This window comes from Gobius niger, assembly GCF_951799975.1.
Source record: "Gobius niger genome assembly, chromosome: 21".
NCBI lineage: Eukaryota > Metazoa > Chordata > Actinopteri > Gobiiformes > Gobiidae > Gobius > Gobius niger.
The window spans coordinates 11356944-11380948 of NC_136872.1; the positions used below are offsets into that span (position 1 = coordinate 11356944).

The 24005-nt window shown below is 41.0% G+C and overlaps 1 protein-coding gene across 1 annotated transcript; it reads right to left on the bottom strand.

The window, feature by feature from the left end:
* Window positions 1-452: 452 nt before the first annotated feature.
* Window positions 453-23391, bottom strand: rell1 (RELT like 1; the record flags this gene model as incomplete). Its single annotated transcript, XM_079580038.1, has 8 exons — window positions 453-1135; window positions 1364-1404; window positions 2794-2917; window positions 4971-5222; window positions 10685-10742; window positions 13497-13568; window positions 16462-16680; window positions 23373-23391. 7 exons carry the CDS (start codon window positions 23389-23391, stop codon window positions 1369-1371), a joined length of 780 nt encoding a protein of 259 aa, XP_079436164.1. The 3' UTR covers window positions 453-1135; window positions 1364-1368.
* Window positions 23392-24005: the final 614 nt, after the last annotated feature.

A 24005-nucleotide genomic window follows, 5' to 3' on the forward strand; every position in this document is an offset into this window, starting at 1 on the left:
AAAGCATCTAAATCCTAATGTGTCTAAAACCCATCCACGTAAAGAAATCTTGATTTCTGTTTCGTATCTGGCGGCACTGGGAAGGCAGCTGGAATAAATAAGCTTAATAAAACACTAAAATCTAACAGCCAACAAACAATATATCATGATGTTGTTGTTAGTGAAATAAAATGAAATTAGACATATTTTTGAAAAGCGCACTTAAAGCAGAACTAAGTAACTCATGCCCCTAGAGGCCATAAGTGCCACTGCGCTTGTCGTTTTTTTACTCATTGTCCGTGAGAGTAAATACTACGCTGACAGAAAAGATTGGAAAGGGACATTATACATTGTGCCACAACCCAATTACACAATGGAGATCATGTTTATCACTCAAACTTGGCTGTAAACACTGCTAAAGTGGCGCTAGCCCCACAGTTAGCTTTGCCCGTTAGCCTGTTAGCTTCTTCTTCGTGATTCCATTAGTGTGTATTGCGCCTCCGGGTCGGAGCAAGGAAAGTTGCCAAAATGGCTTTCTGGCCAGAGACACCAGGAGGAGATGAAAGACCCCACAAACATCCCATTAACACTTGCATTACCCCCAGAGGGACAACGGAAAGGATTTATTCAGGTAAACAAGTTACTGAGTTCTGCTTTAATCCAGTAGTTCATCTCACCATGTCCAACACATCCAGGACTGAATCACTGAAAAACACTTTCCACAAAGTTCTTCTTTTTGTTGATGCACAGTTACAGTGCATCAGATTTTTATAAAACTAAAGTTCATTTGTCCAGGGTATTCCTGCTTTCTGCTTAGTGTCAAACTGGTTCAGCTTTTGTTTTGTTTTTTTAATGACCAGTGATAATACGCAAAAGGCCTTTGATATATACATATATGTAAAAAAAAAAAGAAAAAAAAGTACACCACTGACTAGACAGGCCGGTGTATTATTGAATTATTAGACCACTGACCTCTGACGTCATGTTTAAGGCACCACTCATGTGTCTCTTCTTAAAGAAAACGTGTCATGGAACGACACACTGTACTTTCCCAACGTGACTCCTTCATCAGCACTTCCTGGAGCAACATTTGTCGGGACATTTTCCTCCCCTGCTGATGGTAGGATCTGGTTTCAAGTGTCCATTGGGGAAATAGCTGCAAAGAAGCAAAGCAAACATTACAAAACAAATCCCAAGTCAAATCCCTGAAAATATTAAGCAGCAGAAATTGATCTTGATTTTGAAATATTTCTGCTTGCGTATAATAACAGCTTATTCTGAAGGTCACACATTCCCCCCCAAAAGGGTGGTGTGTGTCAACAGAAAGAGTAGAAAAGAACAATCAGTTTCTGAATGACGTAGTGGAGTTAAGTAGATGCATTACCTGGATTACACTTTGTCTTTTTCCATAGGATCCGTCTGCAACTACGAGAGACAAAAAGAGAAGAGAGAACAAGATTTATTACAGAATTAACAAGTCAATAACATTCATTACAGGTGCAGGGATTTGCGAACAAAGGCTTTATTTATTTTATGGGCACGAGCCATTTTTCATCCCCCGAGTCAATACGTAGAGTCAATATTCGGGTATTAAGTGACAGCGTTGTTCATAACCGAGGTTAGCAATATCATCTCAACGACATGAGCATTTTATCTTGTAAATGCGTTTCCTCCAGAGAAGACCTAGTTCAGTTTCTTCATGCAGCTGTTTGAAGCAGAATATTATTATCCACGGAATAAGGATGAGGACAAAATTAGGATACATGGTTTTGGAAATGAATAAATCCATTTAATTGCAGCACGTTTGATTAACTTTGTTTTTCCTCAAATTGTGTCAGAGCAAGAGTAAAGTGCATGTGACACATTTTTGCTAAAACATAGTTAACACAATCATATCAAACATTTTCCTAAATTGTACCCAGCTTTCTTTAGTTTGACCACTTTTTGTGATGTTTATAGTTTCACTTCCTAATATGACCCCAACAGGAAGTGACATAGATAGAGGCAAACGTTTTTAAACTGTTGCCGTGCCAACCACGTTATATCAATGGGAAATTAGTGAGTCAAACTGCTGGAACTATCCATCTATATAAGTCATATTTTCAAAAGCAGATGCACTTTAAAATGACAAAATCTAGACCAAAACAAGGCCAAAACACAACAGTATAAAAATTATGACTCAAACTGAGCACATTTTTAAGTTGTCTTGTGTTTTTTTAGGCTGCGATGGAAGAAATGAGTGATTTAGCGATATATATTCACAGCAAGGACTCTGAAGCGTACAATGGCTAACCTTATCCTTTGGTCTGTGGCTCATTGTTATATAATATAAAATTTGAATTCGCTCTAATTGGAAAAGTCATTTAAGAAGCTTTTGTAAACAAAAGTTCACTCGACGTTGGGGCTGAATGAGACAGGAATCCCACAGGTCCTGCCCCATTATCCAGTAGCTCTTTTGAAGTGGAAATGATTTCAATTACTGGTGGATTTTGGAACGGTTGAAGGGAAAGGTTGCATTTTCGAAAGCTGTGGTGCATACTTTTTATGGAAATTAGAGCAGACACACAAACAACACAAGCAACAACTAATTTCGTCTGCAGAAAACAGACGGAAGCAGCGAGCGAGACAAGACTCAGGAAATATAGTCGTTTTACTATATTAAATGAGACGACCTCATTGACTCTGAGCGCATTATTTAAGCTGCCTGTCCCACACGTCGGCCATATTTGAATGCTCATACATCATGCTGAATAATATACAAAGCGCTGCGGGTTGGACTCAGATCAAACATACAGGAGGTACGGCGATACGGACCGGCTGGGACTCTGACGTGGTGCGGCTCTTCGGCTCCGCCTCTGAAGGGGATGTGGGCGTGGAGTCCGATATCAGCATGGTCCGCCGCACCGGTTTATCGCACACCGTCTTCGTTACACGGAACCTGGCCAAGAACAAAAGACATAAATGGAAAACAATCAGGAAATCTTTGGGAGATAGAACGGTGCCTTCATGCATGCATTTTCAAAGTTTGTGGGGATGTGTTTTTGTAGTTCAAAATGCATTTAGCAGTAACTTTGCCTCTAACACTGTGCCAAGAGTGTGTTTTTTTGTAATAGGAAGAGAAAGTTTCTATTTTTGCCGATGGCTGGGATAAACAAGCTTCTTGGGCATGCACTAACACTGAGCCAAAAGCGAATGGCTGCACCTGCTGTCTTTTTTTTTTATCAATACGGGAATGTTACACTATTTCACTGGCCATTTGACAGAAGAATATGCTCTGCCTGTCAAGGAGGGGGTGTCTTTGAGAGGGCAGCGTCGCCTTTGCTGGGTCAGGCCGTTGCATTGTGTCCAGATGGAAGCGAAGTCCTGCAGTCCTTCCAGTTATAAAATGTGTAGTTAACAAATACAATTTATTATGGTTATCTTGTGAGCACTTGTTAGAAGATGTACACCTCTTCTTTTCACACACTTGATCTTAGCCATCACATACACACACGCAGTCGAAAGTTTAATTAAATCAGGGAATGATTGCTGTATCCAGGTCGTGTTGACCCTCAGCGTACAGCTCTATTCATCTGGGAGCACAAATGGAAAGCAGCTCCTCTGCGTCCCAATCAGCTCACAGCACGACATTAGGGATGAGAGGGATGCTACACGCTCTGCGCTGCTCCACTGGACTGAGAAATCGTTTCTTTGCTTAAAAGGAAGGGATTTCGGTGCTCATTACACAAGCAGAGGTTAAACTGCAGCATCCCGCCAGCTGTTACATTATACATTACATATACAGTTATACACTGAACACAGGGTTTAATCATCTTTATAATAGCTGAAATTATTATATTATGTGGGTTTGTAGAAGTATGACAAAAATATATTAAATAAAGGCTATAAATGTATGTATATTTGCTGTTGAATATGCTGACAAGCTTTAAAGTCAAGTTCAGAAAAATTAAACACCATAAGTTATAAAATGTTTATTGACAAGTTAAAGAAATGTGTTTCAAGGTAAAAATCTATTTACATTTTTTGAACTGTCTCTAGCCGTCATCAAAGCTCTCTTTTCTGCTGACTCTTCCTGTCTATAGTTAGACAGATTTAATATGATTGAGACTGAAAGGACTGTGTAAATTGCACAGAATCCAGCAGCAGTATAAAGCAATAAGGCTGGTGAGCCTGGTGCACATGCTGCAATAATGATGCAAGTCTTCATATTGTGCAGTGAACAGAAGCCAAACACAGCCATGAAATCTCATTAGACACTGTTTTCAGGGGCCTTTGCCCTCGCCATGTCGGCCCATCGGCTCCTCATTACTGGAAGGGGAAGGCTTTAGGGGCCTTTTCTCTGGGTTACTACAAAGCAACTAATATAATTATAATATCAACATGAAACTGCTTTATATTTTAATGGAGCCAAAATTAGGGTTTTATTGGGGTTGTATATGTTTTTGTTTACAGAGTGACCTAACCTTCTCCTGAAAACTGTCAAAGTGCTTTCTGATTTAAAGTTTAATCTTAGGCAAAAATGGTGCCTGCGTTTACGGGACTTTCTTCTTTCTTTAGCTGGTGGCGTGTTGCCCAGACCCGGTGGCTGAAGAAGGTTATGCTTTTCTCCAAATCCCCCCACACTCCTCTGCCTGCAGCCCTGCACTTCCTCCACCTTTTCTCCCTGGTTCCAGTTCAGTAGGTCTCTGTCAAAGACCACTGTGTGCGGAGTCAGCCCAAGTAATTAAGAGTGGATTTGTCATTTCGGGTTAAAAGTTTAATATTAAGTGAAGTGTGTGGAAATCTAGGTTTGGCAATAAGTTGCATTCATGAGGGTTTTTTTAAATATATTTGACCCCCGTCACTGCTTTTGACAAAAACAACCAATGAGAAAATTCACCTAAGTTGAATGTTTTGGTTATGACTGGATCACAAAGGACACATTGATCTTTAAACCACTTTTAGTTTCAAATAGATTGAACAATTACAGAGACTCGTTTGGGCGCGCTCACCTGCCCACAGCCAGCACGGTGACCTCTCCGCACTGGCTCCGTCGCTGCTCTGACGACTTGCGGGCCGAGGGTTTCCTCATGAGCGGCCATTTCTTCTGGCTGCAGCGCGTGCAGATGTTCTTGTGCCCGCCTATCCCTCCGATGGTGTGCAGGTGGCTGCAGGTGTGTTTGGGGGCACCAGGAGGAGCACCGGGCGATACGGGCGTTAGGGGTGGAGTCGGGGTGGTGGGAGAGGTGGGGGTCATTGGAGGGCTGTTACGAATCAACACAAAGGCAACAAAAAAAGATCTTTAGAAGACTGTAATTATTATAAGCTCTTTGCTTTCAATCTTAGTGTAATTGTACAGATAAAGATAGAAGATAGAAGAACATGTTATTGTTAATATGTGCACGGTATGTTGATGGCTAACTTCCTGTTGGCCAGTGATGGATAACGGCTACTTCCTGTCAAGAGTTAACATGAATTAAAAAACAAAATAAGATTTAAAAGACAGAAGAAAACTTAAATAAATGCTAGACCAAGTGTGTTTCATAAAAATGTGTTCAAACGGTGGTGCTATTTCAACATTTGTTATCGTTAAATTAACATTAGCATTTAGCTTCAAGGCTAAAACACTTAGTTATAAACACAGAAATGTCATGTGGTGAATTATTTACCTCCTGTAAGGGATTATTTAACAGCAGCATGTTTTCTGCCATGTACTGTTCAAATATTTATTTATTTCAAAAAGAGACTCTCCAGAGGAATAAAACACAGGAAGCTAGCATCATGTTGCTAGGCTACATTTCAGCCTATTCACAGAGTAATCAAACCTGTGGGGCAAATAAATGAATTTAAATGAATAAAGATCTAACTGTATCACTAAAAATGTTGAGTTTAGACCTCAGACGCTTGAAGAAAATACTATTTGTTTTTGGTGAAATAAAAAAGATTCTCAACACAATACTGATGCAGCGAGCGAAAACTGTACCAATGAACTCTCTGGACTGATAGGTCAGCACCATCAGGTCCTACAAAAACGGAATTTCTCGGCTGTCGATTCTTTGGAGCTTTTGAAAAACCGAGACCTTTTGGCTGACCCACATTCAGCCCGAAAACATCTTAATTTGACGGAGAAGAATTTAAGCCGAGCGAATTCCTGTGTGCAGAGTTTATCGCGAGCCATCCCGGCAGAACAGACACATTCATAATTCATATTTCGACAGCAGAAAAAATCATTACTGAAGAACAATCGGGCTGAATTAAAATGTTTAAAGCAATAATGGAGGCAATTTTCTGAGCGAGCAGGCAGTAAAGGACGTGTGATCAGTAAAGTAATGTAGGTTTGATTGAATACAATGTACTATTCACTTAAGTGTGTCTGTGGGTGTCTTCACTTATTAGACAAGAGCTTTGTGCATTGGTTTAATAAAATACATATCAAACCCTGTGTCTAGGAACGGTTCAATAGTAAAACACCAATGCCATGTGACCTGCAGTCGGACTGACATTAAAGCAGTACTAAGCAATCCTTTTCGTAGTCCCTCTGGGGGTAATACAAGTATTAATGGGATGATTGGGGGGGGTCTTTCATCGCCCCTTGGTGTCTCTGGCCAGAAAACTAACCACTTCCTTTATTCTTGTCCCAACATGCTACGACAACTGCAGTGGCACTTATGGCCTCCAGGGGCATTTGGAAGGACTTTGGAATTTCTCATGTGAATGTTTACATGTAATGGCCAATAAAAATATGAAAACATGTAATTGCTTGGGTGGTATTAGTATTACTCATTCTTATGATTTTAATAAAGATCAGATCACATTTTATGACCAATTTGGGCAGAAATTTAAGAAATTCCAATGGGTTCACATACTTTTTCCTCCTGTGTATGTATTACATAGAATTTTATGACGTATTGGTATAAACAGTTGGCGTGAACTTGGCAACTAGGAGGCATATGAAATAGATGTCCGAACTACTTCAGCTGGCTCCTATCGATCCTATCATTATCGTGAAGGAGCAGCGGCTCTACTCCAAGCTCCTGCCAGGTGACTGAGCTTGTCATCCTATCTCTAAGAGTCTTTAGAGATAAGAGAGTCCTTATTCTCTAAGAGTCCTTAGAGGTAGGATAACGGAAGGAAGGAAACTCATTTTGCCCACTTGTATTCGCGATCTTGTCTTTGTTAGAGAATTAAGAATGGTGTCCGAGAGGATGGATGAAAAATGGCCATGAGTCTGGATGTCTTATGCAGGAGAAGTTTATTTACCATTGGTGCGGGACACGGAGGCATGAGCTAGTCCTACCATTCAAGTCTCTCCAAGAGGAATAAACACCCTCTGTCGAGCGTCATACTGATATGCAAGCAAAACATTCAGTGGCTGAGGGTATGATAAATATCAATAATTTTATTCTCTAACAGTCTTTTCGGTCATTACCCAGATCTCATAGCCATAGATGAGGGTAGGAACAAAGATCAACGGTAAATCGAGAGCTCTGCCCCTTGACTCAGCTCCCTCTTCACCACAACAGTCCACTGCCCCGATCCGTCTGTCAATCTCACGCTCCATTCGTCCCTCACTTGTTAACAAGACCCCGAGACACTTGAACATGTACTGTATAACAGGAACTGAAATGCTGAATCTCAGCGGGACTTTTCACAGGTTTTAAATGAATAACAATCCACATCATATTACGAGTGTGTGTTTTGAGCATTTGTTTCTATACCTGTGATGAAGTGGCCATTTTCCTCGACAGTCTATTCCACCTCACATAGCTTCCTACTTGCAGCAGACTTTAGTGACCTCCTGGACAATTACGCAGAAAAAGATTTACTAATGTACATTTTCTGACAAACTATTGTAATGACGCCGCCAACACAATGAATGTGGCAAAAGCGGGAAGTGCGCGAAACCTATTGAAGAATGGAAATATTATGCATGCATCATTTCCTAGATGGAATTCAGACTTTTACTTCTTGCTTTACTGCGATGGCATGATCTGGCAACAAACTCCTTCAGATATTGCAATTGCTGAAAAATTACTGAACCATTTTAATAACCTCTTGAAGGAGCAGCTTGTGTTTTGGGGGACGACAGACAGAGAGAGAGCGCGAGAGGGAGAGACAGGAAGAGTGAGGATGCAGTGACAAATCGGTGGAGTTTTAAGCACTGAATTTGCAGAGGCGGACAGCTCCACTCTGGTCACACTACAGTACCTATGCCCCCTGGAGTGTCTCCTGTCTCGCTCCGTCTGAAGTGTCCAATAAATTAGCTCTCAGCAGCACACTACTATTGCAACCCCCTAAGTGATCCACTGGCAGACTGCCCGACCGCGGGACCACTACGACTGAACAAAAACGAACGGGGAAAACTATCTATACTGTCGATCGCCACTCCTTAAGGAGATCATGGACTATATTTTGAGACAAGACATCAAAAGGCATTGAAAAAGGTTTAGTTGTAGCTACCGTAGTAAGATATGTGTTCCCATCTTTCCCATTTCAAGATAGAAGCACGGCCCTAGGAAAGATCTGAACTCTCTGGGTGCACGAGGTTTCATCACTGTATTTCTGCTTTATTTATACATATTGAGACACTTTTCTTTGCACACATCCTTTGAAAAACCCTGCCTTACACCGGTGCAGAATACTGTCGTGTAAAAAGGGAGATTTGGACAGGGAACTACCGAGGCAGACGCACCAAAGTCACTGGTAAAACGTGTGCGATTGCAGATTTGAGATGATTTTTATATATTATTTCGTTCCCCCTGAGCTGAATTACCTTTTTTCTTGGCAGGGCCTCCAACACTTCCGTGATTCATCCTTCTCTTAACAAAGGGACCATCTCTGCCGTCTTTATCTCCCGCTTTAGCTCGATGAACAAACGCAGGCCAGATGAGGGAGACGACAGAAGGACAGGACGCGGAAAAAAAAGCTTGTGGTACCGCTCGATTTACTCGCACTTCCACCTGTCTGAGTCCATACGCTTCTTACCGGAGTGGACGAACGGAAGGCGCAAGGCTGCTCAGTAATAGCAGAATACAGATAACCACTTTTAAAGAAGTGTTATCTGCGGTTCAACGTGACAAAGTCGCTTTCGGATATGGCAAGGATTTTCTGCAAAGCGTGACTGTGCTGCATAGATACCACAAAGTTTAAAGGGTACAGAAAAAAAAACATCTTGTAATCTGCCTGGCACATGCATTAATACTTAATACTATAATGTACTGGATAACAAATGCAGTTTTGGATACAATTGCTATCCATTGGTGATGCATGGCTATACTTTTATTCAGAAATACAGTAGGTAAACTCCAAAATGGGTAATATTTAGGGCTGGGTAATGATGCTTGGTTTTCGATACCGATAACTGACCGATACCGATAATTGAACGATACTTTTTCCGATACCCAAAATACTTGTCATTTAGGAAACAGAACAATAATGTGTAGTAGATCTGCACATTTACAATATCAGGTTCATCTCCAATGGTAAATGTGTGAAAAATGGGGAAAAATAGGGGAAAATGGGGAATAGATTGGGTACATTGGGGAGATAGGGAAAATATTAGTAATAAAAAATGAGGTAAAAAATTGGAAAACCACAAAAAATTGGGATGAAATAGAAAAAAATATCTATAAAAAATTATGAAAAATATTGGAAGAAAAATAAAGATATAGGAAAAAAGATGGGGGGGAAAAAAAAATATTTGAGCGGATCAACCACTTCCTTTATTCCTGTCCCTGGACCAACAAAACAGCATCAAAACTTGAATCTAATGATATAAGATTTATTTGTTGGTGCCTGCTTTCCATACTGGCCATATTGAACATGCTCCTCATGATCAGCTCAATGCCAACAATAAGTTTTAAAGGTGCATTTTGCAACTTTTTATGTGATAAAAAGTTTTTATTTGTGCATATTTGACCTTTCATTGACCCATCGGCCTTTATTTCACCTTCATTTTCCATCACACTGGCCGCTATTATGCTCCAGGGTCAATTGTTTTTCGAGTTTCTGGTAGGTTTTCACTGCTGACGGCCCCTCCCACCGGGAAAACCTACCAAATAATTGATCCTGGAGTGTTGTAGAGGTCTCTGTGATGGCGCCATGCTAGTCCTGATAAATTTACTTGAAGTCAAACCAAAACAAAGCTACGACACGAGATGTTTATTGGGTGAAATGTGTTGTAACAGTCTAATGTTGTTCGATAAACCCGGGGGGTGGAGAGGACTAAAGTAGAAACGAGGGCAGGGAACTCCAGAACTCAAAAGCAAAGTTGTCATCAGCATCTGCAAAATGTGGCTTCGGGTCCTTTCTTTTTAAGATCTGGTGCCAGCAGCGGCCGAGTGAGATATTCTGAAACAACGCCCTAGTGCGCAAATATGGGGCACTGTGGCATTCTGGGAAGGGTCCCCAGCTGCCTGCCCCCAATCAGGCGCTGCCAATCTGGAAGCGTATCAGAGGTAGAATGTGGCCTGATTGCCTTGTCCGTTCATTTCCTGCTGTGTTCAATCACCGCTGACCTGGCTGTTGCAGAGGCCTGTGACGCCATCTGGTGGTGAGGGCAGCCACTACATGTACATGGCTTTAGGAAGGTTTTACATGTTCTACTTGTTCCAATGTTATCTGATGTTCAGCTTAATAATACATATAAAACACTGATTGATTCAACTTTAAGTATTAGTATTTCTACTTTTTATTGGCAAAATGAAAAAATTTTATGAAAACTTACCCGTCTGTGCTGTCAATGCTGTTTTCATGAATCATGGCTTTCAGGGCGTCAGAGTTGGCTGGAACAGAACGATAGAGAGGGGAGAGAGGGGGAGATAAATTGTGTGAATTAGCAGCAAGAATGCCTCAGTGACTTCAAAAGCAAAGCGCTTATTGAAAGATGGAGGCAGCTGATTAGTGTCTAATACAATTAAATGGCACGGCAGCACGAGAAATGATTGTAGTTTTTCAAATGAGCAGCAGAGAGGAAAGTCGCATCCACACAACAGCTCAGCAGTGGTGGAAACTTACCAGGATACTATACTTTTGTGGCAGCAGTAACAGTAATATTAATAGAACAGTAGCAGTAGTGATGGTGAGTTGTGTGTGTATGTTGTTGTATTATCAAGATCCCTGCATTCACATAGTTTCTTCTTCTACGTCTGGATGTTGTTGTTTATTACATAGAACATGAAACTCGCGGACAATTCACACAGCAGCCTGCAGGGGGTGCAAAAACCAAACAACAAGACACCAACCAACACAGCCTTTGGTGAAATGGTCACGTTTATATAGAGCAGGGGTGTCCAAACTTTTTTCATGGGGGGCCGCATATTGAAGCGTACACGGGGTGAAGGGCCGTAGATCAGTAGTTAGTGCCGCAAAACCTTCGACTAGCAGAGGTTTAAATTGTGCCCCATAGCTTAAAACCTTCATGCCAGCTCTGTCTCACAATAAAATGTTAGTTGTTAGGTTAGAATTGTATAGAATTATTGCATTTCAGATAAAAAAGTCCATCTCTGGTGATGTGTACCGATACAGCAAGAGGCCGAGGGCCACCATAAATTGGTCTGAGGGCCGCATTTGGCCCCCGGGCCGCACTTTGGACACCCCTGATATAGAGCCTTTCTTCTTTACTTGAATCTTAAAAGCTTAATGACCGGAGAACTTACAGCCTCTAGGCCAGTGTGACGCCTCATTTGAAAGCTAAGACCAACAAAACTGATTATAGCTTTTTTTTGTCACCTTGCTGCTGCATTTATGTCAAATTCTTTAAAGGGGCTAGATTCGAGTTAGCCATTTTATACTCACTACTGCCACCTCAGGTCATACGTGTAACTGCAGCTTCTATATTAAGCTCGTGCGTGACACTTCAGACAGAATAAACACCGTAGGGGGAGTAAAGTACATAATCTTAACATTTTTAAACTCCGTAAAGTCCCTTTAAGTGTTTTTGGTCAGGGTTTTCTTCAATTTTTTGGCGCTCTTTCATCGCTTTTTTTCATTGCTTTTTTTGTCTGTTTTTTGTCACATTTTTGTCGCTCTTTTGTCCCTTTTTGGTCACCTATTTATTGTGTTTTATTGTGTTTCATTACTTTTTAGCCATGTTTTTGTCACTTTTTAGTTACGTTTTCATCCTCGTTTTCGTCTCTATTTTGATGATTTTTTTCAAGAAGCTTTTAGATTTGGGTAAAGCCAAACAGGAGAAAACGTGCTCGGTTCAGGTGGGGGTTAACAGGTTCAAAATCACTGCTGAATTGCTCAAAGCTAGGTTCATAAGCCACAATTCTTCCTGATATGTTGACTTTAAATACAGATGCAGTAGTACTAGTAAGGTATTAGTCAAATTCACAAGCAAAATGTTGCATTCAATTTGTGTACTCCTATTCCATACAACTTTGACGGTACTTTCGGCACATGTACTTTCTCTTTCTCTTTTAGAGCTCAAAGATTTCCATAACTTTTTCCTCTCGGGGACATATTTACCTAAGGCCATGAGGCATTCACTGACTGTAGAAATAAAGAGGTCGGCACAGACATTACAAACAGTACACAGGCGTTTTGCATAAGTCGTGAAATTGGTACGTGGTCAATGGTCACCAAGCTTTTTTTTTTTTCACGAGGGACAACCTTTCATTCACTCTGCACACTGCACAAGGTGGAATAGCGAGGATGAGTCATGTCGGTGAAAGCTGGACTTGTACAGGATGATTACATGTTGCAGTCTCCCTCATTGCACCTGGCACCAGAGGCATTTTACAAAAGGATCCAGAACGACAGGTGCTTATTTTTAGATCGCAGGCGTTTTATTTCTGCAAGCGGCTCTCCCTTCATGTATGACTCACACACAGCTTTGTGATGTGTGTTTGTAATATGGAAGCACATGAACGCAATATCCTAAGAACGTCAAGTACTACGACAAAATCCCAAATTACGAGGATTAAGAAAGTGATGAAAAATTACAATTACAATAAAACGTCACTATTTTTATGTTTTTTATTTATTTTCTATTTTGGGTAATGCCAAACTGGACAAAATAAGCTTGGTTCAGGTGGACATTTTGTGTGTTCAAATTGTATTGTTGTGTGTTGTCAGGCACATGGAGTTGCTGTCCAGTATGCAATGTGGTCTATGAATAAAGCTGCCTAATTATTACCCAATATAACTTAGCAAATCCTATTTTTGCAAGTGATAATGTCAAACACAACACTGTATCATTTTCCAATTCCAATATGTAAAATCATTTTCCGTGAACTGCTTTCTAGTGACCACTAGATGGCGGTGTCTTCTTTCCTCATGTTTTGGACTGAAATCACTTACCTGTCTGACCCCAGGTATTAATGGAATTTTTTCCGCTATAACCTGTTTGCAAAGCCCTTCCAAAGAACCTGCAGGAAAATTCCCATTCATAAGCAGCTTCCTACACACACAAACAACACACTTCCTTCCTAAAGATTGTGTTGGAAAGTGCGTCCAAGAGGTTAACTATATCCCCAGCTGGACCACTGGCTGATCTATAAGTTAGTGCGGAGTGATTTGAGAGAAAATAGTACCTTCATTTTTCATAATGTAGTGGACGATCTGGCCGACTGTGTCGTTGTTTTCACTGAAGGTGTCGTTCAACTCTGCAACGAACAGAAACATGCACAAACATTACTCTGTTAAACCGTATGGAATTAGTTTGGTCAGAAAATGAGTCATAATGAAAAAGAGAGTTTTCCTCTTGTTGATTTCAATATATTCGGTGTACAGGGAAAGAGACGAATTGGCCTCTACAGATAACTCTCCACACATAAACAAGGTGGTCTCTGCTTATTTACTTTAGCATTACTTCATATTTTGGCTGCTCTTCCCACCTTAGCTTGTTTATTAAGCTTTATTGAACCTAACACACCCCGTCTGGTTCTCCCTACATCCTCTTCCCTTATGTGGAAACCTGACACTTGGCATTACACCTACAACAGCATATACATCGAACAGCAGGGAACCAGTGAAACCCAAAGCCAATATACAAGCGGCCGAGCTACAACCAACGCAACCTGATCGCCATGAAACGTCACAATGGAGCGACTATTTCCGAGTCTTTTGTTTCCAGATGAGAGAAAGGGTTGGGCCTCAAGCTGCTATAAGAACAACAGCAACTCATAGGAAAAACCCGAGTGTATTACAGGAACAAGTGGAGTAATCATTAACAACAATAGGTTCCTGAAGGGCACCGGAAATCACCACAACAACACAAATGTTCATCCTGTTCTGATTCGTAAAGATCAAATATTTGTGTACCAAGAAGGTTTGTTTTGTTGTTGTTTTTCCCAGTGCTAGGAAAGAGGAGAAATGTCTGCATCAATTTGATTTCACTAAATATTTCACTACATAACATTTTTGATAGCAGTAGCACTAAAGGCAACATTTTTTACCAAGCTAAATTCATTTCATTTAATAGGTGTCATGCCAAGCAGTATTTATACTATTTATACTACATACTATGAGTGCATAATATCACAGGAACAAGTTTATAGGCACATTTCACAACTTGCAGGGTCACTTTTCTGGGTCACGTTTAAAACAAAATGTTCCCCACAAACGTTTAAGTTTACCATATACTAAAGAAGGACAAAATAAATCAATTTTCCATGTAAAATCCGGTGCAGCTCCTTTAAGGCATACTTTTTTGTCCCCGTAGGGAAATTTGTCCTTTGCATTTGAATCGTCCTTCGATGCCGCTGGGGTGACCCACATGGAGCAGTGGGCGGCGGCAGGGACTCATCTCCTGATGTAGGGCCAGGCTGACGGCCAGTATGACTATTGTACATGTTTTTGGTGGTAGGGGATCTAATGTGCCCAGAGGAAACCTACACAGACACGGGGAGAACATGCAAACTCCACACCGAAAGGCTCCGTCAAGGTGGGAACGGAACACAGGACCTTCTTGCTGTGAAACTATGCTAAGTTTTCAGAGTTTCTTGAAACCCATGAAAAGTATTTTTCTGAATAATTCTGTTAATAAATCTGTGCCATTGTTTGATACAAGGCTTACAAATGTCATAATTGTCTTCGTTCTTGGCAAACATTACAAGGCCTTACATACTTATAATCAACATAGCCTTTGTCAACGTAAACTATTGTAAATTCCCATTGCATATCAGATTCTGAGAGGTTCTCACAACCTCTCAGTGACTCATGCCTCCACTTCCTGAAGATTACTGCATGTTTTAGGTTAATCTAGTCTGTCTTCACGTCTCATAGCACGCCCCGAGCCGTGTCACAACATGAGCGACATGGGCCTACTCTGGGAAAGAAAAACTCAGATTATGAATAAAAGATAAGATACTCCCTTATCAGCTGACCGCACTGTCGGAGTGGGATAGGAATGTGTTACGGTGGTGAGCGGTGGGACGGAGGCTCCCAGGATTGCATGAAAACTGACTCCCAATCACATGGGCCTGACGGGAACATTGTGCTGAGTCATTAGCGAATCAGAAGGTGATCACCCCACACTGGTTCCTCTCTACGTTATTATGTTGAAGTATGAAACTAAAATCCTTATTCTCTGGCTTATATAGAGGCTGTTCCTTTAGGTACAACAGGCAATATGTGCAAGTTGTACAGAATTTAGCACAGAACTAAACTTTATGATGGAGAGCAATGGGATGGGTGTGCACTTGTTGTTCTGAGTTATTAGGTCACAATAAAATGTTTGTTTTCATTTTGTATTAACCTCTTACCCTTCTCCGCCTTAACCAAGCGCATTTTTTTCCAATTCAGCTTTACCCAAATCTAAAAAAGTCCATAAATCACTGTAACACCTCAAGACCTACAAAACTGATCTAAGCTTTTTCCTCGCGTTGTCGTCACTTTTTTTCGTCATATTTTTTGTGCTTTTTTCTCACGTTTTTGTTGCTTTTTCATCACTTTTTCATTACTTTTTTGTTGCCTGTTTTGATGCTTTTTTTGATGAGTTTTCATCCTCATTTACATCTTGTTTTTGATGCTTTTTTTTCAAGAAGCTTATCGATTTAGTTCAAGTCAAACTGGAGAAAATGTGCCCGGGTCAGGCGGGACTTAAGAGGTTAAACATGCACATTTTGGAAAGTTAATTAGATTTTCCCCTCCTGGAACCGCCACCTTAATGTGGTGGAGGGGTTTGAGTGCCCGAATGACCCTGGGAGCTCTGTTGTCGGGGGCTTTGTGCCCCTGGTAGGGTCTCCCATGGCAAACCGGTCCTAAGTAACGGGTCAGACAAAGAGCGGTTCAGAAGCCCCTTATGAGAGACCAACAGGCCCAGTTAGAACCATGAGGCCGTCCTTCCGTGGACCCACCACCTGCAGGAGGAGCCATAAGGAGCTGGTGCAATGTGATTTGGGCAGCTCCAACAGGTAAGGGTAATCGTCCGTTTGTACACCTATCTCTATCAGGCTTCAACATTACCTCATAGTAGTAAACATGTGTACGAATACTCCCTGAGTCCACCTTGTATCCAAACCTACAGTCCCCGCTGTCGCCCCTGTGCCTCCATACCTCCCATCTCCAGGTCCTTGTCCGGCGCATCGCACTCGTCGGGCTTGTCGTCGTCCTCCGCCTCCGTGGTGCAGCGGTAGCCCTTCCTCTTCAGCACGTGGCAGATGACGACTCCGAGCAGGCCCAGCAGGAAGAAGACGGGCACCAGGGCGAACGCCGTGAAGTCGTGGCTGACGTTCGTCTCCACATCGTTCTTGATAGTCACTGCGGGGTTATCTGCTGAACATCAACAAAATGTACGATATTATAAAACATGTATCCAGCACATAGAGGTAACTGTGTCAGCTAAACAATTACTGTAGTTGGAAAGCTAGTATGTGGAGCTATATTTGAAACCAAGCCTGAACAGCTGAGGGGTTTGAAAGCCTCCTTTTCCCGGATCAGTTGACTATGCAGCTCGTGCCTTTGACATCTAATTGTTTAATCTGCTTTAACATGTCGCCCTGTTTCTGGCCTGTGGGATCAATTCAGAGATAAAGGCAGCGGATGCTCTTTGATGGAGAAAAGCTTGGAAAAGAGAGAGAATGAGAGAATAAACGCGTTCAGCCAAAATGTAATGCGAAAGAGAAGTACAAGACGTGTGTGGCATTAAAATCATCTTCCATATGAGACTTAACTCTGTTTAAAGAGTCATGACTTGTCTTTACAGCAAGTATTTACATCTTAATTTCTCGTGCTTGATTTAACAGAAAATACATTTTACTCCTTCAAACTCCAAACCAGGTGCTATTACTGCTGTTAATTACTAAACTTCATAATTTTTAATATTTTTGGAGTACTTTTAGAGGCCATGAAGCATTACTTGTCCGTGAGAGTAAATACTACGCTGACAGAAAAGACAAAGGGAGAGAGGAATATTGTACATCCAATTACACAATGGAGATCATTTTTTTCATTCAAACTTGGCTGTAAACATTAGGGGTCGGCCATATCGTATCGCACATCGTTATCGTGATATAATTGCTCCATCAGAGCAGCATAAACACTGTAGACCACGGGGACAGGTGCTTAAAAAGTAAAATGAAATGAAGGATGTAAACTGCTTGAGTAGATCATATTTGCAAGGAAATTAGTATGCCATTAAAAGAAAAAATGAATAAAATATCACTGAATTTACCTTCCCAATACGCGTATGGCTGGGATTTGCAAATAATTTGTCAATTATATATCATTATCGTGATATTTCTTGTTTATATCATGATATAGATTTTAGGCCATATCACCCTGCCCTAGTAAACACTGCTAAAGTGGCGCTAGCCTACAGTTAGCTTTGCCCGTTAGCTTCTTCATCGTGATTCCATTAGTGTGTATTGCGCCTCCGACCCAGAGGCAGGGAAGTTGCAAGTGTGGTTTTCTGGACAGAGACCCCAGGGGGAGATGAAAGACCCCCCAATCATCCCATTAACACTTGTATTACCCCCAGAGGGACAACGGAAAGGATTTATTAAGGTAAACAAGTTACATAGTACTTCTTTAACTGCTTTAACACGTATTTAAACTCTTTTGTTGCATACTCCTGCTTTAAAGCAACTCCACATCGAAACTCTATCAACCTTGATTTACTTTACTACAAACTGTCAGGAATTGGCTCAGGAAAAGACATCAAAATACCAAGTCATTTGAATGTTGCTTTGAAAGAGCAGAATTTATGAACCAATTCCTTCGTCGTTATGATTCATTTCTCTGCAGAAAGACAAACATGCCAAATGGTCATAAACAGCACTCCATAATTTCAGTGTCCTCTCCCTCCCACCCATTACCACCCAGACTTTGAACCCATTTTCCTCTTGTTAAAGGGAGCTCCACTGCCACATATATATATACAGTGTCGGACTTCTGCTTTTTCCGAACGCTTCACTATGCAGTATCCAAGGTGCAGATATGAAACACAGGAGACTCTTGTTGAGCTGTGAGTGTGGTCACAGCTGAATAAACTCCGCCACAGGGGAGATCCACCCCTGAAGCAACACTTACTGAAGAGAGACACGCTAATGAATAAAACTTTTAATTGGAGATGGTACAACTTCAGCTACTATCTCGTAGACTCCGAGGAAACAAGGGAGTGAAGAAATGAGCACCTTCATGATTGCAGAGTAAGAATTTTTTAAGGAATTGAGAGTGAAGAGTCGTGGAAAACAAACTCTACAGGCAAAGAGGCGAGTTTTGCAATAACAACTATGCTTCTAAAATAAGTACAAAGTAGCAGAGTCATAGCAGTTGTCCGGCGTCTCAGTCCTCATTCAGGAGTAAATTCCTTGATTGAACAAAAATGCGCAAATATCTCCAATTATATTTAGTCCTGGCCAGCCCAAAACATGCTCAGTGAGACGAAAGTCTAGCTCAGGGGTAGGCAACGCCAGAACCTCTGGCCCTCAAGATGATTTTGAGACACATTATCACACACATCAGAGAGTACTTTTAACATTATTAGAGGTAAATGGGAGGAGAAAAGGTAGAAATACTGTCAATACACCCAATTAGGTCATATATTATGTACAGTGCACTGGAAAAAGAAGGAAGAAATGACATAAATCTACTTGAATTAAGAGATTAAATCTAAGGTTTGAGTAGATTTGGTCTGGTCTTAGATGAGATAAAACCTCTAGTAGTAGTTATTCTCTTAATTCATATAATTTTTTGTCATTTGAAGTGAAAAACAATTGTCTGATTTGAAGTGGGTTTTATTCTTGTTCCATTGGCGCTATAGCATTTGTATCTTGGATTTGTTCAAACCGACTCAAATTCAACATAGAAGAACTTTGATTCAAGCAATTTTAAGTAATTTATCTCATTTAAGATGGTCATTTTTCCAGTGTTGTGCTTTACTTTGGGCTAATGATGAGCGGCTTCGGCCCTCGGTCTATTTACAATAAAGAAAATCGGCCCTCCGCCAACAAAACTTGCCTACCCCTGCTCTAGCTAGTTAAAGATCTGAGAAGAAACTGAATTTTTGAACCTTTCTGGAATGTTTCATGCACAGTTTTATCTCACGCACACAGCACTTTATTCTCCGTGTTTGAAATGGAGCTGATACAATATTTACAATTCCGTGCATAGCTTCCTCCATACTGTAGATTTGACGTTGAGGCCGATATTCGGAAAAAAAAAGGGCATAACAAGGTCAAAGATCATGAAAGCTCCAGAACCACGTGCGACATTCCTCCGCAACACACAGGGGGCTTTTGTCTGCTTCCTGTTAACATTACTATGAATTAGATTAACGAGTCAAGCGCACAGGATGAGGGCAGTGAGGACGGGGATTCGCTGCAGGAACTCCTGAGTGCACAGGAGAAGGAGCGGGCGATGGCTTTTAAAGCTAGAGTTCGAAATGGGGAATTGTCAAGTCTGCGTGCACTCGGGTGACCACATGGCAGCTGATGCACACGGGGATAGCGCTGTGCCATTGTCTGCGGTGCGTTAGAGCGAATAGACAGAAACAGACCATTGTTCGGTCGCGGGCCGCCCTGTGACCGGCCTGTCCATGTGTTTAAACAGGGACTGAATGAAGACAAGATGAATCGTGTTTCAGTGAATGCTACGTAACCGCTACTGCAACTACTACTCTATTACAAGATTCATGCTACTGCTATTACCTGCTAGTACCACCGACTATATTCCAGTGGTTATGTACTGTCATGGATGTTTGAGAATTGAATCAGAGTTCGACGTCGCTGTGTAATGTTCAACACCTGTGCACTAAAATGTGTTACCGCTCAATCTGCAACCTGGTGGGACTTAATATCTGTGGATCTGTGAAGAAGAGTAGTTATTAGGGCTGGGACGAACCACTTTTGTCACGATCCGATACGTATCACGATACTCATGGGCTGATCCAATACACATTGTGTCTAAAAATGTGTCATGTGTCCAAAGTTTATAAATAAAATGCCATTTATTGTGTAGTTATTGTGTAACTGTTACTGGAAAAACAAAAAGTGCAGGATAAAAATGCCTCCAAACTCAAGTATTGAAAGTATCGCGATACTTGATAAAGTATTGATACTTGGCATTGCAGCAAAAAGTATTGCGATCCAAGTCCGATCCGATATCTTGTCCCAGCTCTAGTAGTCATGTTATTTTTCCTCAGCTGTGTCAATGTAGAAAGGTCCAGCTGTATCAGTTTACTGGATTTTATTCATGGGTGAAAAATAACGTGTGTCTTAGCTTGGCCTGTGAATTTGAAGTTCGATATATATTGAGGCAGGAAAGTATCGCGATAAACAATATTATTGACTCTAACGATACAAGACACTGTCAAATCTCAGGCATAAAAATGACCTTCATCATATCCTAAAATACCACACAAGCTGCAATAAACATGAAATATAATGACGCTCAATTTGCTTCAGTTAAAAGTTTTAGAAAGAAAGAAATGGGGGGAAATGCTAATAAATGTACAGACGATAAATATCGAGCCCAGAAATGCATCGTTTATCTGTTTTCTATTGAATGATAAGTCGATATTGTATTTATGATGAGTCTTAGCTGTTGGCACGCTCACCTCTCGTCAGGAGTTTGGCATTAAGAGCATGTTTGCTATCAATTTGTTTATCCGCAGTGTGTTTTTTGTTGTTGTGGTGTGCTCTAATTTCATTGCCGTATATTTTATTAGCTCCATGAATCATTGCATTCTGATTTATTTACGTCCCACATACTGCAGCATTCAACCCTTATTTTTAAAAACAGCTGTAGCCAAAAAACATCACCCCCGGTGATACTTAAATAGGACTTGACATTTTTATTGCCTAGTTCTTTTCAGCAAAGCACTTCCCTGTCAGTGAAATGCTTTCTAAAAAAAGACACCGCTACGCAAAAGATAAGAATTTGCTTGTTAAGTGACTGTCTTCCATACAAAGGTGCGTGTACTCCTGCCCAGTGTCACATTTTAGACTTTAAATGAAATGCAGAGTCGCATTCGGCTATAAGTGAGTTTCACGGTCCCGCAAGAGTAATTTCCTGCCGTCCTAAAGGATTTGGCATCAGCGCTCCTTTTGCCTCAAGGTTATTGACGTTTCTGCTGCGGCCTTCACCAAACGATGCTCCAATCAATTTTCAGCTTTTAAAAAACATGGAGAAGAGTTCATAATACTTCAATCCACAACTATAACTCCAAATTATCCTCTTCACAAATGGATTCAAAAACAAACACACTATAAATAAATACATTAAAACAAAAGTCATAATGCAAAATCAATGGCACTTATCCAACCGCCAGCACCAGCACGAAACACAAGCAATGTTTTGATCACGGGTCTCTGTCGTGCTGACCATTGCACTATGAAAATACAGATGTGCTCGTTCCTCATTTGTGTCCATAGAAATCTGCTTTGTTTTGATGGATATATTTTGACACTTTTCCATTGTCGTTTCTTCCACCCAGTCCAAAGATCGGAGCCTTGTTCTGATTGTGCATTATCAATCAGGAAAAGAGCCTTTTTCTCTGACCAGACACCCCTTCACCATTCTGCACCCGGCAGCACTAAAATGTATCAATGCCACAGCTTCAACAAGCCATTAGCGGCGATGGTTTAATCGCTGAGGCAATATTAAAAAAAACGCGTCATGTTTAATCATCAAACATTATCACAGATGACAGAATAATTGGTACAGCAAATGCTACGAACAGCCTTGTGAGGAAAATGTAACAGCATCAGCCGACTGCAGCGCGGGATGACTCAATCACCATCGCAGCCAAATCTGACCATCTGCCCGACTCACGGATCAGAAGCTCGAGAAACACTTTGTTATTGTGGCGTTTTATATTGTTTATCATAAAAGAGAAAAGGTACTTGCCCTGGATTCATGATCAATATATGCCGCATATCAAATCAGCATGTGTTTCAATTACTGGCAGTCTACCTTTGTTTTTGAGTGGAATATTTTGTGCATCCATTTAATTATAAGGCCTTTTTAGCAGACTTGTTGTTGTTTACATTTCCATGACAGTATTGCTCTTTGTGAAATGCGCTTATAAACTGTGGAATTGGGGTGTGAGAAATGTGTTACGAAAGTTAGGAATGGGTTTGAACCACAACTAACAACTGAAAATGTTTCCAAATCAGACATCACATTAATACCCTTTAACACTCTTTAATAACACGCTTGGCTAAAGCAGCAGCTGAAAAGGGGGAATCCTCGGACCCGAGTGAGGATGTTAAGTCTACAGTCTCGTGTTACAACCGAGGGAGTGACGGACAACAGTGCACAGATGCGAACCCAATACGATTTCTATGCATCTCCCACTGGTATCGCGGATTGTTGTTGCCATGTCCTTGGGCAAGACACTTCACCCAACCATACCCAGCTATAGCTTGAGACAATGCATTTACCGCTGTGGAACCGAGGCAGCAAACTGAAACAAAAAGCAGTCTCTGTCATGTCAGTGAGTTTGACAGTAGCCTGGAGAGAGAGAGCGAGAGAGTGCACAGTCTTTAATTAGATTCGGAGTAATAAGTTGGGCCACATGCAAAGCTCCAGAATCCACTGGCCCCGGTGGAAAATGGAAACAGACTAGCTTCTTCTTTCCACACACTGTCCACGTGTGGCCAGTCGCTGGACGGATACAGAGGCTCGCGCACAGTCTGCTAGACCAAATGACATGTGATTATACTGTGCATGATGACACAGGGAGGTGCAATACAACGTCAACAATGTCTCAATATAAAATCTACCCAAAAGGCAACAACGTATTTAACTGTCCCGGCGCATTATTATAGAGATATTTGACTTTTTTCTTAAAATGTCATTATAAGTTGGAGCAAGTACTGGTTCGAAATGTAGCTGTCAAAGGCAAACACGTCCTTTGAAGACTTCAGAATAAACATTGCAGATTCCCCTCCACACGGATCGGGTGCAGTAACTTCACCAAAGACTGAGTGGAGGGGGGGGGAAAATAACCCGAGCAAACTTACGCGCGGTGGAGTTGGCCATGGAGGGACCGAGGGACCGCAGCGATGACCAGCCTGGGGGATGTTTGCAAGAGTCCGCCGCTGGATGTCTGGACGCTGCTGTCTACGGACACAGTAGTGGTCAAACATACATACAGAGGAGGGACTTCTTGATGACAACTCCGCTGTAGTACGCATTTCCTGATTCTTCAAACTCAGCACCCGCCCTGATTTTCGAAGAAGCGCAGCCTTTCGACGGAGAGATGAGCAACAAGATAGACTGAACACGTGGATTTCCGCATTTGTAATTTTGTTCATTTGGCTTGTTTCACCAAATTAATATAAGATTAATATTTAGCGTAAACGTGCTTAGCGAGCTACCTAAGCAGCGATTATTATTATTATTTATTTTATTTTTATTTTTATTTTTATTTTATTTTTTAAATATTATTATTATTGTTATTATTATTATTATTATTATTATTATTATTATTATTATTATTATTATTATTATTATTATTGACAGGAAATGTGCCGTACTGTACAAATAAACAAAAACAAAAAAAACATTTAATAGCGAATTTAATTGATCAATATTTTCGGTTAGGAATCCTTAAGTAGGATTTCAAGGTATCTTTGAGCTTAGTCCTACTTGAG